Genomic DNA, 12,516 nt, shown 5'->3' with positions numbered 1-12,516 from the left:
ACGTGGGTTTTGGGTGAACCTTTTAGATGAACCTTCCCACTGGGGCTTGAACTAAACGTTCACGGCCATCATTCTAGGTACTTTGACTCTACAAGTGCCCTTGAAACATTGCGTTTCTAACGTCAACTGTCAAAATATTTCCAAAGGTGCGGAGGTGTGGGGTGGGTGGTTGTATTTTTCTCTTAGTGGGTATTGCTATGTGAAGATAGAAAATTGTGTAAATTTAATTTTATGCTCTGTCAATGACAACCAATTTTAACTTTTTAAAGTTATATATAGGTACATGTATATATGTTTCTGTCCCATCAGATATCAGCTACCAACTTTCTAATATCTGTTTCCCTTGTAATGTGTGGGAGCCGCGGTGGCTCAGTGAGTTAGACTCTTGCTCGCTAACCTGAAGGTCCAGGGTTCAATCCCGGCATAAGTCGAGATAACACCTTCAGATTTTTCAACCCGGTTTCCCCCTGTCAGTGATGCAGGTACGAGGGGTTGACATGGAAAAAGCCTCGTTCGGATGGGACAATAAACCGAGGCCCCGTGTGCTACAGGCTGTGCACGTTAAAGATCCCTCGACAGTTGGAAATCGAAAAAGAGCAGGCTAATGCCGCTGTCGTGGCAAAATTTCCCTCATTGCACCCTGCATGGCGTTGGCCGTCTTCATTAGCCCACATGGTGCAGAAAAGTAGGACGTAAAACTCCATACATTTCATTTCCTTCGTAATGTGTTGAATGTAATAAAAGCGTGAAATAAGGGATGCGACTCGTGCCTTAAAAACCTGGTCAGTTCATCGAGCGGCGACCAGTTAGCTAGACTAAATATTTAATAACAGGTTTAAATTTTGGCTTTCTTTAGTTAAACCTGAATTGTCTCGGCTACCCCTCTCGCACCGAGCTGCTCCGTTAATTGGGACAGACATCTGGAAAGATTATAGCTCATAATCCGTATGTGATCAAAGTGATCTGAAAGATGCATCGGCATCTATCATCTGGAACTATCCAGCGGAGAATATAATGTCCAAAACAGTCCATGGGCAGAGGCGTTTTCCGGCAAAGCTGTGCAACTTGTTGCTACATACTTGGTCAATGCAGCCGGCAACCTATATGAAAAGGCCTTCAAGGGTCACAAATATTGTAAAGAACTTCCCCGAGAATTGATATGTATCCCTGGGTTTTTAATAAAATATGTAATATCCATTGGATGACGTCGCTAGAGTTTTATAGGATCAGGAATACCATGGAGTTGCAGAAGTAATAACTTTGCATGTATTAAACCAGAACGATGTGACCTCCATACTTTAACATTATGATAACTTATTACATAACTGTCCCCCCAAAGGTCAATTATAATAGATTTTAAATGAACGCCAACATAAAACAAAAAGATAATTCGTTGACACATGTCAACATTTTCCGCTACAATTTGTGTCTTAATCACGAATACTTATAAGAGATATCCTGACATGACAATCTTCACAATGTCAAGCTAATATGCAATGCGCACACGGAGAGAATTTGGCGAGCGCCAATGGCGAGCGCTACTTTCTCACAACACTACTCCCCGTACACGACGCGCCTTTCGCTCAACTATATCTGCCGTCAGCATATCACATGATCATTCAAAATGGTGGACTAGGCCTACTACAGCGATAGTCACGCTTGTCCTTGTCTTTGAATTCAGGCGATCGGATATTATAAAGGCAGGGGTAATCTTGCCATAATTCAACAAATTTAACGTCAAGGATTGCTTTTGTCACCTCTTCACTGGGCGCAGCCATCTTTAAATACCAATAACGCATGCCCGTTGTGTTCGTCGTCTGAGAAAGTCGCGCACGGTTACCCGAACACGGTGTGCCATCGGCCACGAGTGGTCAAAAATATCAAACACGATAGATATTTTCCACAAGACCACGAGTGGCCAAATGCACACTAAAAATTACCAGCACACGAAGTGCTAATACTCGAGCGTAATTGGCGCTGGCCATTTTCTCTCAGTGTGCGGGCGACTTGCGCCATTTTCTGTCCGTTTGCGTATGGCGCTGTATTTGGTTCAAAATAGGATCCAGATCTGATTGTATAAATTCTTAAAATCGCGTGGTCATTTCTTAAGTAGAAATGACTAATCTTATAAAATTAAAGTATTTTTACTTGTTTTTTCTCCCATCTTATTTACTTTTTTCAATTTGAGTCTTCTAGAACCTAATTTTAACCGTAGACTTTTTAGAACGGAGAACGCGAATTTAACCATTGGAACTATTATTGTTTACCTATTTATGACTCTAAAAATATTTGGAAACTTTGGTAATGCCATAGAAACTATAGGGCACGTTGTGAAAAATAAATGAATCCATCGTGTGGGATGGAAACTTCTCCGATGAGACCATTCAACAGTTACTGAGGAGGCAGCAGAAAATATCTGAAGGAATGACTCATGATCGTGAAATCACAAACAGTACATTGACAAGAAAAATTCATGTAACTTCCCAGTTGTGTTCCCATCTGTGATGGACTGGAATAGTTCACATGGTTAAACGCATAGTCACACATATGCATACAGCAAAGTACTAGGTCAAGAGACAATAAAGATAGATGCATCTTCGTTGGATGATATCCAAGGATTACGCTTTTAATATATACAGACATGAAGCAAGCCATAGTACCATTTCTTGTTTTCATATTGAAAACTTTTAAACTTGAATGTGCCTACATCTTAAAACAACGAGGCATTGATCACTGTTGACCGAATGACCTGGCACTTTGCAGTATATAAAGTGATCAATGCCTCGTTGTTAACAATGATATGACTAGAAATGTTTTACGCTTAAACAAACAGGTGTCCATGACAATTAAGAAAAGGAATAATTACACGTGTGAGATATAGGGTTAGCAGGGTGGGCTGAGATATTTTGCTTCATATTTGTGTGAGGGTGCGTGTGCGTACTTTAATGTGTTTGATGAAAAGGTTTTGTACTAAAATATATTTAAATGATGCTATTGTAATCTATAATCATTTGAATATATTAACAATGATACAATGAAATGGAATTGGTAATTGTGGCCATTTTGAAGGGCTCAAATGGGGTTATAGCTATTTGGATCTTTCGAAATTTATCAAGAAGTATTTTATTGAGTTCCTTATGCCGAAAAAAATATATTTAGATATTTAAATGTTGTATTTAGGCTACCTAGTGGAAAGCTATAATATATCAAGGAAATAACGGCCATTTTTGGACGCCCTTTTGGATAGCGGAAACGATCGTAGAAAATTTTTGAGGACTTTTAGTATATTAGTCTGCCTATCCTGGAAAAGCAGGTTTGTTAAGAGAAATTTCTAGGTTTAAGCCCATTTGACTTTATGATTTTCCGTCACAAGCGGGCGAGTGAGACAAAATTCCAGGAGGCTGTAAAATTTTTTCCCCAAGCCAGAATAATGGGGGACATTTTTCTGTAGTCCACCTACCTATACTCTTATCAGAAAAAACAAGAATCATTCATGTCTCGTTTTTTTCCCCACAAATCTGATAGTTCTTTCTGTCTATCATATAAGGAACTTCATGCAAACTGAGCGACACCCTTTGTTGGAATGAATCCTTGTCTTATATTATATTAGGAATTGTATATACATTTCAACGATGACGAATAACAAAGCAAGCAATCATACTAACACTTAACTAGGAGACATAAATTTCAAAATTGTTGTACACAAAGTTTGGAATCAAGATTTGTCTCCCATTTATCAATTCATTTTTCACTTCGCCAAGACAAACCCAGAATCTTGGTAGTATCATAATGATGCGGGCACACGAACGGTCTTTGTCGGAGTTTTTGTCGCCGATTAGAGTCTTGAGAAAAATCTCGCGTGTGCCCGTGCTTCTGCGACATGATTATCGTGTCCCCGACAGGATTTATAATATCAAACAAGTGTTAATTTGACTTGCCCTTAAAGATGATAGCCATGAGTTTAGCAACGATTATGGCTTTGTAGCCGCCGGCGTTTCCCCATTTGCAATTATTGAAAGATATTTCATATGCACACATTCCTCGGTTTATTGTCCAATCCATGACCAAATGCATTTTCCAAGTCAGAGGTTGAAAAATTGAAAAGTATCAACTCGATCCTAGGTTATCCGGCAAGCACCCTTCTCACTTAGACACAATGGCTTCCAAAACACGTTAGTGAAAACAAAAAATATAATAAACACGTAAAATGTTAACACATTAGAAAATTTATTTAGCCAGGTCAATATCTATATTATACAGCTAGTTTAAATTTAGTTCTTTATAGAACCACGCTATTTATTAACAAGTTTCACTTCACTCAGAAAGCTGTCATCTTGTTAAAAAAAAACATTTTAAAACAATGGTTCACCAAATATTACACACATGACAGACAAAATAATAATAATAGCATATATCACAAAAGACTAAATCAACTTTCAAAAAGTGTACAAACAATTAAAAATGGAAACTATATAATGATAAGTTAATGTTATAATTTATGAGATATTCTATAATAAGTTTTGAGATATTGACTTTGCTGTCACAGGCTCCAAAACATGCTGAATCAAAGTCACCAAATTGTAATTTACTAATCCTCATTGAGATAAAAGTAAAAATCCATTGGTTTGTAACATTCAACAGCAAATTTACACCAATAACATGCCTTTAATGCCTCATCATAGATTTGGTCTTTAAGTGGGCATATAAAAATCCATATTTACTGATTAAATAAGAGTTTAATCCTTCTCAGGTGTTACTATGGATTAAAATTTACATTTGTATTTCAAGCTTGCTCTTCAGACATCGCCAATCAGCTCAAGTTTATTTATGATGATAATTATAACTGTGTATTAAAATCTTAGCTTGATGCTTTTCCACTATTATTAAACAACACTCTAGCATATCATATATGATTCAAGAAAAATAAAAACTTTCATTGAATATTCACAGGTATGAAATGTTTTAAAATCTTAAGCTCAGACTAAAAGTTCTCATGAAAATGACCAGACATAGCCTAAATACCCTACTTTTGTTGCATACAGGCTTCACTTAAACTTGTTTGTTTGTCTTATGTTGGCAGAATGTAAGCACCCACCAGATTGCTTTAAACTAAATAAAAAAATACACCATCTTGTCTTGTACAACAGGATTCAAAAAAATGTATAACAATTATAAGATATAAACTGTATTTAACAATCAAGGAAATTTGCCGCCATAAGTAATTCCAGAGCTATTTCAGGTAAAATGGGGAATTCAGGTATTTCTGTTGAACTATTCGTGTAGCGTACCTTATAGGTAAAATACATACACACTTTCTCTAGGACATGAGATCTACAATATAGAGAGAAATAAGGTGAAAGGGGTTATACATTTGATATAGATAGATTTAATTAGGCTACACTTAGTCTTCAAATCAAGGAAACCCTGAATTCTCTACAACATGCCAGTCTCACATAAGTGGAATAAAAATTGGCAACTCCGGTATGTCAACATACTGTGCTAAGAAGGCCCATTTGACACTGTGTAAACAAATCAAAAATATAAAAGCAATAACACAGATTATAAAAGATACTTACGGTATTTCCCTAAAATTTATTTCGTTTGTCTCATTTTCAGAAAACTGTCCTGAAATGTACCAAAGAAAAAAATTAACAAAATGAAAATCAAATGTAGTAAGCAATTTTATTTAGTTTACATCCTTCTTTATTAATTCATATCATTCTAAACCTGACATGGTTTGCTACAGGCTGTGCACCTTACAGAAACAGTAAGTTTAAAGAGACACTATAATATTGTATATTTTTCAAGACATTGAAAGACTAAGATATTCTGTAAGCTAGCAATACTTTACAGCTTTGAGGAATAATATACAGTAATAGCATTGGCATCCTTGTATACATTATGCTTGGAAACATATGACTTTTGGTTCATACCAAACTATTGAAATAGAAATATGCCTGAACAAGAAAGCAATGTTGCTTTGATGTTCGATTCTTTTGAGCTAAACTCCTACAGAGCTGACAGGTAAAAAAAGGGATGATAAGAAATGGGTATGAAAAGAGTAAGTCTGAAAGGACCATCACAAGTTACAAAAACACTTTTATCATTTGACAACCTACCTGGACCACTCAACATAGCTTTTATAGTACCAGAAGTTAAAGCATGGTCTCTTTTAACAATAAATTCATGACCATCTGATGATATTAATTTGACATACATTGCATCAGGCCCTTCACAACCACCATATATCTTCTCATCTAGCCCCTTCTCATCTTTGGAGTCAGACATTCTTATTAGTGCCTAGAACAAAACTGAGAAAAAGTTGAAAAAAATTAGTAATTATATTATAAGTATCAAATACATGTCAAATCAGAGGCTGAAACATGTTGTTACTCAAAGTTTTACATTGTGTGATCCCACAGAATAATACAATAAGCAACAACATGTTTCAAGTTCTGTTTTGATATTTCTTTATCGCTCTACAATTGATGTATTAAGCACTATTTAACAAAATATTTTGTTAGTAAGTATCAAATAAGTAAAAATATACTAGTCATCATACAAACTTGAAAAATACCATACATACTTATCATACATCCACTAAAAATAAGATTATAAAATAGGATATTGAGAGAACACAAGACTTATTTCAACACAAACTGGTTACTACTTGCATTGTTCATTAATATTATTACAAATTAATCCTATTATAATAACAAAAATCATGACAAATACTTTTTACTATTTTCTTTAAATGCTATATTTTGTAATTAATCCTCTAATTAAATACTAAACCCAGCTATTTAATTAATTAATATTTTCTTTAACATGAATTTAATGGATTACTTTATAGATCAGGGTATCAACAATTTTTACATCAACGAAATAATATCTAAAAAGTCTTAAAAAGATGATTGTAAAGGTTATTATTGCATCTTCTTTATTAGAATAGGAGAAATATTGCCATCAAAACATTTCATAACAATCTGATTTAACCAGCTTAATTCCAAATATTCCAAATTTGATTCACCTGCCCTACCATGTATTATAGAAAATATAAGCTTACAGTTGTTACTTCTACCAAGTGATCTACATGCTCTCATGCAGCTATTGTACAGATAAAATATGATAAGCATATTGATAATATTTTGAAGTCATCGGTTATAAACATCTGTTAATATGTTTATTTTAAGTTAATATCTGTGGAAGAAACTGAGAAAGATAGTTTACTCTGAACCAGTCTCCAGAAACCCAAGTTTTAATTTGCAAATATATATTTGATACTTTCCTTTAACTAACAATCTGAGTGAAATAAGAAGAAGTGAGTGGTTTCCCGAAAGTTGTGAGTAATAACTTATTAAAGTTAAATTAATATCAATTTCACCACACTGATGTACAATTACTAATAATGATAGGGTCCAAGTAATATGACTAACTTGTTCTTCAATGCTTTGCTTATTTGTGGACTACTCTCTAACAACAGTGATCTAAGAATTAAGTTTTCATGTCATTTCACAAATACTCATAGACATAGTAAATCAAATACATGCCATTTGTCCATAGGCACGAAAATCTAAGGTTTTATGACATGAAATAAGCACATTTTTGGCTTGGCAATGTCATTTGTTTTGGTTTTTAGGGCCATTAAAAAGCGAACAATATAAGGCTATGGTCAAATGAAATGCTTTTAAAATAGCGGATTGCATAAAAAAGAAAAAGCAGACCAGACCGGATTCAGACTTACTTCACAAAATCTCTATATTTTAGGGAAAAATCCCTTCTAATGTACACAAAACAAGAATGCGCACAAATTCACTTGTCCTTATCAACAAGTTACCCGGATGCAAATCACATGATCAAATTTTTACGTCATTTCCGATATGAAATTCTTTCATCCGGGACTCACAGGATTTCCCACTAATAGTTAAAACTCGCCGTTTTTCTCAAATATACTTGAATTTTTTTTGAAATCTAGAAAATTTCGAGAATTTGTGATTGTAGGCTAGACTCATAACCGAAACATTGTTAGACATGACAATATCACTTTCAACCGATGATGCCGTTAATATATTAAAACTCTTGCGTGTTATTGCCCTATGTATATATAAATAAATGATAGCATTCTTGATCATATAAACCAGGAAGTAAAACGAAATATAAAATTATGCGCTTTTACATGCATCACAACGTGTTCAATATAAACGCAGGAGATAGTATTTAACGACTAAATACACGTCTGTTTATTTTACAGTACTGGTGGGATTGACTAGCCCGCTAGCTAGCTAGCTAGCAGACGAACAGTCAACACTTTAAACACGACGCACTACAATGTTACCTCGTATATTTAGACCGTATTTGATTCAGGTTTGTTCAGTATTTTGTTTTTTTTTTTGAACCTCGAAATCATACATTTTTTTACCTTATCATAACGCTATCTTGAGTAACCACGGAAAAAACACATGAGCCATATCTAGTGGGACAAGAATGCTCCGATGATCATTAAAAATTGCAGTCTTCTTGACCTTGAAAAAGGCATCTTTTGTTGTTAAGCTACAAAAGGAAAACTATAGGCATATACTGTACTCACAGTTTCGAGACTTTTTGATGATATTATCTGATATTACGTTTAATTTTAACTTCATATCCGACACCTGCTTACTCTTACCAATATTTAACTATTCAGAGCTGAGATTTTATGATACTTATGATGTAGCAGTCCTCCGACCTTCTAGTAACGTCTATTGCTTTGTTCATCTCTTGAATCCATTTCTTATAAATATTTGTAATTTATCTTTTGTTGTAGTCTACATATTTATTTTCTACGTTAATGCGCATGAATGCCTTATCAAATATAGGCTATATAAAGTCCAGCTCCCTGGTCGTCGGCTGAATTGACCACTTGTAGATAAGATAACATAAGATGTTATATTTTACTAGATGTACCTTTACTAGAAAGGTACATAACGAGTTGCATCACTTTAAAACTGTAGAAAGCACGTTATTAACTTAAGTGGACACTATTTTCAATAAATCTAAACATTAACCTTCTCCAAAATATGTGCCAGAATGCACAAAATCAATTCATTATTTCTCAAATGTTCTTTAGAGAACCCTCTAAGACCTTCTATGAGAGGCTTGCGACTATGACAACACCACAGAGTAGCTAAAATCTTAATTCAGCCTTAGCAGTTGTCCTCCACATTGAGTCAGTCTGCCCCCGGAAGGCGTGCGCCGCCACTGCTAATAGGCCTATGGTTCCATCATCACTTACTTACTTGCTGTATCTGACTCACGGAACTCTTGGCATGTGGCGTAAGATTTTCTTCATTGGAGAGGATACACAGTAGCCTACAGTGTCTGGCGTGTTTTATCTTATTATCTTATCTCACCAACCATTCTATTTTTCAAAAATTTTCTTTCAGATGCTCAGTTTGAGGCTTTTGCCTATTGGCTTCCATAGAGCTACCGCATTTTGAATCTCAATCTCGATAGTTGCACTTCCCCCTTCACCCACCCCTTAAGTCAGTCTACCCCTGTTTGCACACCCAGTCTCGGGTGGCTGGCCCCGCCACTGGTTGTTGACCTTTACTGTTAGTATAGTACATGAAATATGACATTTACAGATGGATTATTTTGATCACTACATCAAATATAACCATACTAGAATGTTGCCAACTATATATATTCACTGTCAAGGACTTCTGTCTTGAGTGACTGATATGAGGTTAATACCCATATGAAGCTGTATATTATAACTAGTATATTATAGACTTATATACGTTGTGAAATGGTGAATACATTGTCTTCTCTATACATATTGGAACCCTTTCGCAATCCCAGGTCTACAAAAATTGTTACATGGTCATGGCATGGTGTTTGGTCATTTCTTGTGAAACATTTTTTTTTGCATTATTTGTATTATACATGTAAAAGCAATGCCCTGCAAGAGATAAAATTGTTTATACATGTTTTTTTTTTAGCTCAGAAATGCTTTAGTTATATTTTATTTAACGGACAAAGTTAATTTGAAAATTGGACTTGAAAATCTAATATGGTGATCATTTGTTTTAAAGATGACCCCCAGCATCGATAGATAGTTATTTTGATAGCAATTTATATTAGGCTATATATTTCCGTTTCAGAATGTATCCAATACTATTAGAGGTTTTCACAGTGGTTTTAAGATCTCAAGATTGGATCATTTTGTAATAACTGTTAAAGATGTGAATAAGACTGTGGAATTTTATACCAAAGTCTTAGGAATGGACGTCATAACTTTTAAGGTAAAAACACACACAAAGACTATATAAAAGGCTATAATAAATAAGAGATACCTGTACATATCCATGGGGAGAATTCAAAACATAAATACGAACACTCTATACGAGGCTATTACGTTATAAGTAGCTAATTAAGTGGATCGCCAAATTCTTTTTAAGGAGGGGGTGGGGGTAGGTGAGACTCTTCCCTATAAGAACAAATCTTTTATATTATGGAGCCCTAAATCCTTCATTTTATTGACAGTTGAAATGGCTCAGAACCTCAGTCAGTTTATAATAGTTTTATTTTTGTTTGTTCACAAGAAACCATGCCACCTACTCTTGGCATTTTAAAGCCAAAGTTATCGCAGGTTTTAAGAAAGCCATCTTGTTTTTTTTAAATTATATCTCCATTAACTTCGCTTCAACAGGGAGATCGAAAAGCTTTAACATTTGGTCAACAGAAGATAAACATTCACGAACAAGGAAAAGAATTCGAGCCGAAATCTTTCATACCAACACCAGGCTCGGCTGACGTTTGTTTTATTACTGAAACCAAATTAGACGATTTCATCAAGCATTTAAAGGTACGTCTCCAAAGCCTTTTGATTTATAACTCTGTTACCATTGATAAATTTATAATATAGCCGTAAACTTGTTGCTTACATCATATCATGTCGTGGACATATCGTTGATGATTCGTGAATACATCGTTGGCGTACAGTCGTGAAAATCGTTGAGATATAGTGGTGAACATATTGTTTAGGTTTTGCTGGTCGTGGACGCACCGCACCATTAAAAAAAATTGTGAACATGTCGTGAATATCATTAAGGTAAGCTATTTTTAGTCGTAAAAAACATCTAATTGTGAACATATTATCGTTGAGGTATGTCAAGTGTTGAACATATGGTTGAGATCTATCTAGTCGTGAACATATCGTTGAGATCTATCTAGAAGTGAACGTATCGTTGAGGTTTATCTAGTCGTGAACATATCATTGAGATCTATCTAGAAGTGAACTTATCGTTGAGGTTTATCCAGTCGTGAACTTATCGTTGTGATCTATCTAGACGTGAACTTATTGTTGGGGTTTATCTTGTCGTGAACATATCGTTGAGATCTATCTAGACGTGAACTTATCCTTGAGGTTTATCTAGACGTGAACTTATCGTTGAGGTTCATCAAGTGGTAAACATATCGTTGAGATCTATCTAGACGTGAACTTATCCTTAAGGTTTATCTAGTCGTGAACATATCGTTGAGGTTCATCTAGTCGTGAACATATCGTTCAGATCTATCTAGACTTGAACTTATCGTTGAGGTTTATCTAGTCAATATCCAGCCTTTTCCATAAGGTAGGGACAAAGATATCTCGACTCATTGTCGGCACATATTGACTTATCGTTTAGCTATAAATATAACGCTATGATATAGATACATCAAGTCGTGCTAATTATTCAGAAAACGCAAAAAATCAGCATTCTAGCAGGATCTGTTTACGAAATATAACTAGCTAGCAATGGCAGTTTTGTGTAGTAAGATTGGTAGTGTCTATTCATATCCTAATTTCATATCCTAATTACGATGTATATTTTCATTATAGGTGTGTGATGTGCCTATATTAGAGGGCCCAGTAGAAAGGACTGGCGCTATAGGACCTATATTGTCTGTTTATTTTAGAGATCCTGATAATAATCTATTGGAAGTGTCTAATTATTCGTGAACATTATCGTGAAAAACTATCTAATCCAATGTTTTTTCAGAATAAATATTCAAGGGAAATAATTTTTGTAGCTGATTATTTCCCTTTTACCAAAATAGAATGTTTTATTATTTGGCGAGAGAAAATATACCTCAAAAGTTGCCTCTAGTGTTAAAATAGGCCGTTTGAAAGACTAAACACAATGAATGAAACAGTAAATTAATTGTGGCATACATTTCTTCTGTGCTTAAAACCAGACATTATTTTCCAATTTATCTGAATTTCGAGAGGTCACCATGAAGTGTATCTGAACAATTTCACCATATTTTCCCATGTACCGCCAAGAAGTGTGCCTTCTTTAATAATTAATTAATTGGTCGTAAAACAGTTGTGCTTCTTGAAATTTATGGACAACCCAAGACAAGAGAGTAGAGACTTTTGTCATATCATACATTTTAATAAATAATGAATTCTTATCAAAATAAATTAAATTTATGCATACAAAATAAATAGCAGGCTATAACGGTAAATGTGATTTATTTACAAATTACGAC

At 34.7% G+C, this 12,516-nt stretch overlaps 2 protein-coding genes across 2 annotated transcripts; one reads left to right on the top strand and one right to left on the bottom strand.

Moving 5' to 3' along the window:
- Positions 1 to 4,209: 4,209 nt before the first annotated feature.
- Positions 4,210 to 8,754, bottom strand: LOTGIDRAFT_232327 (hypothetical protein). The gene is made up of 4 exons (XM_009056525.1): positions 8,588 to 8,754; positions 6,120 to 6,311; positions 5,577 to 5,625; positions 4,210 to 5,331 (listed from the first exon to the last, which is right to left on the bottom strand). Exons 2-4 carry the CDS (start codon positions 6,286 to 6,288, stop codon positions 5,190 to 5,192), a joined length of 360 nt encoding a protein of 119 aa, XP_009054773.1. The 5' UTR covers positions 6,289 to 6,311; positions 8,588 to 8,754; the 3' UTR covers positions 4,210 to 5,189.
- Positions 8,755 to 10,169: 1,415 nt separating this feature from the next.
- On the top strand, positions 10,170 to 11,983 carry LOTGIDRAFT_118369 (hypothetical protein; the record flags this gene model as incomplete). Its single annotated transcript, XM_009056524.1, has 3 exons — positions 10,170 to 10,283; positions 10,691 to 10,846; positions 11,864 to 11,983. Coding segments are annotated over 3 exons (390 nt in total), but the record flags the coding sequence as incomplete, so codon positions are not given.
- Positions 11,984 to 12,516: the final 533 nt, after the last annotated feature.

This window comes from Lottia gigantea (assembly GCF_000327385.1).
Source record: "Lottia gigantea unplaced genomic scaffold LOTGIsca_28, whole genome shotgun sequence".
Taxonomy (NCBI): Eukaryota; Metazoa; Mollusca; class Gastropoda; family Lottiidae; genus Lottia; species Lottia gigantea.
Note: the sequence above shows the minus strand (reverse complement) of the source record. Positions and strands in the feature narration are given on the sequence as shown.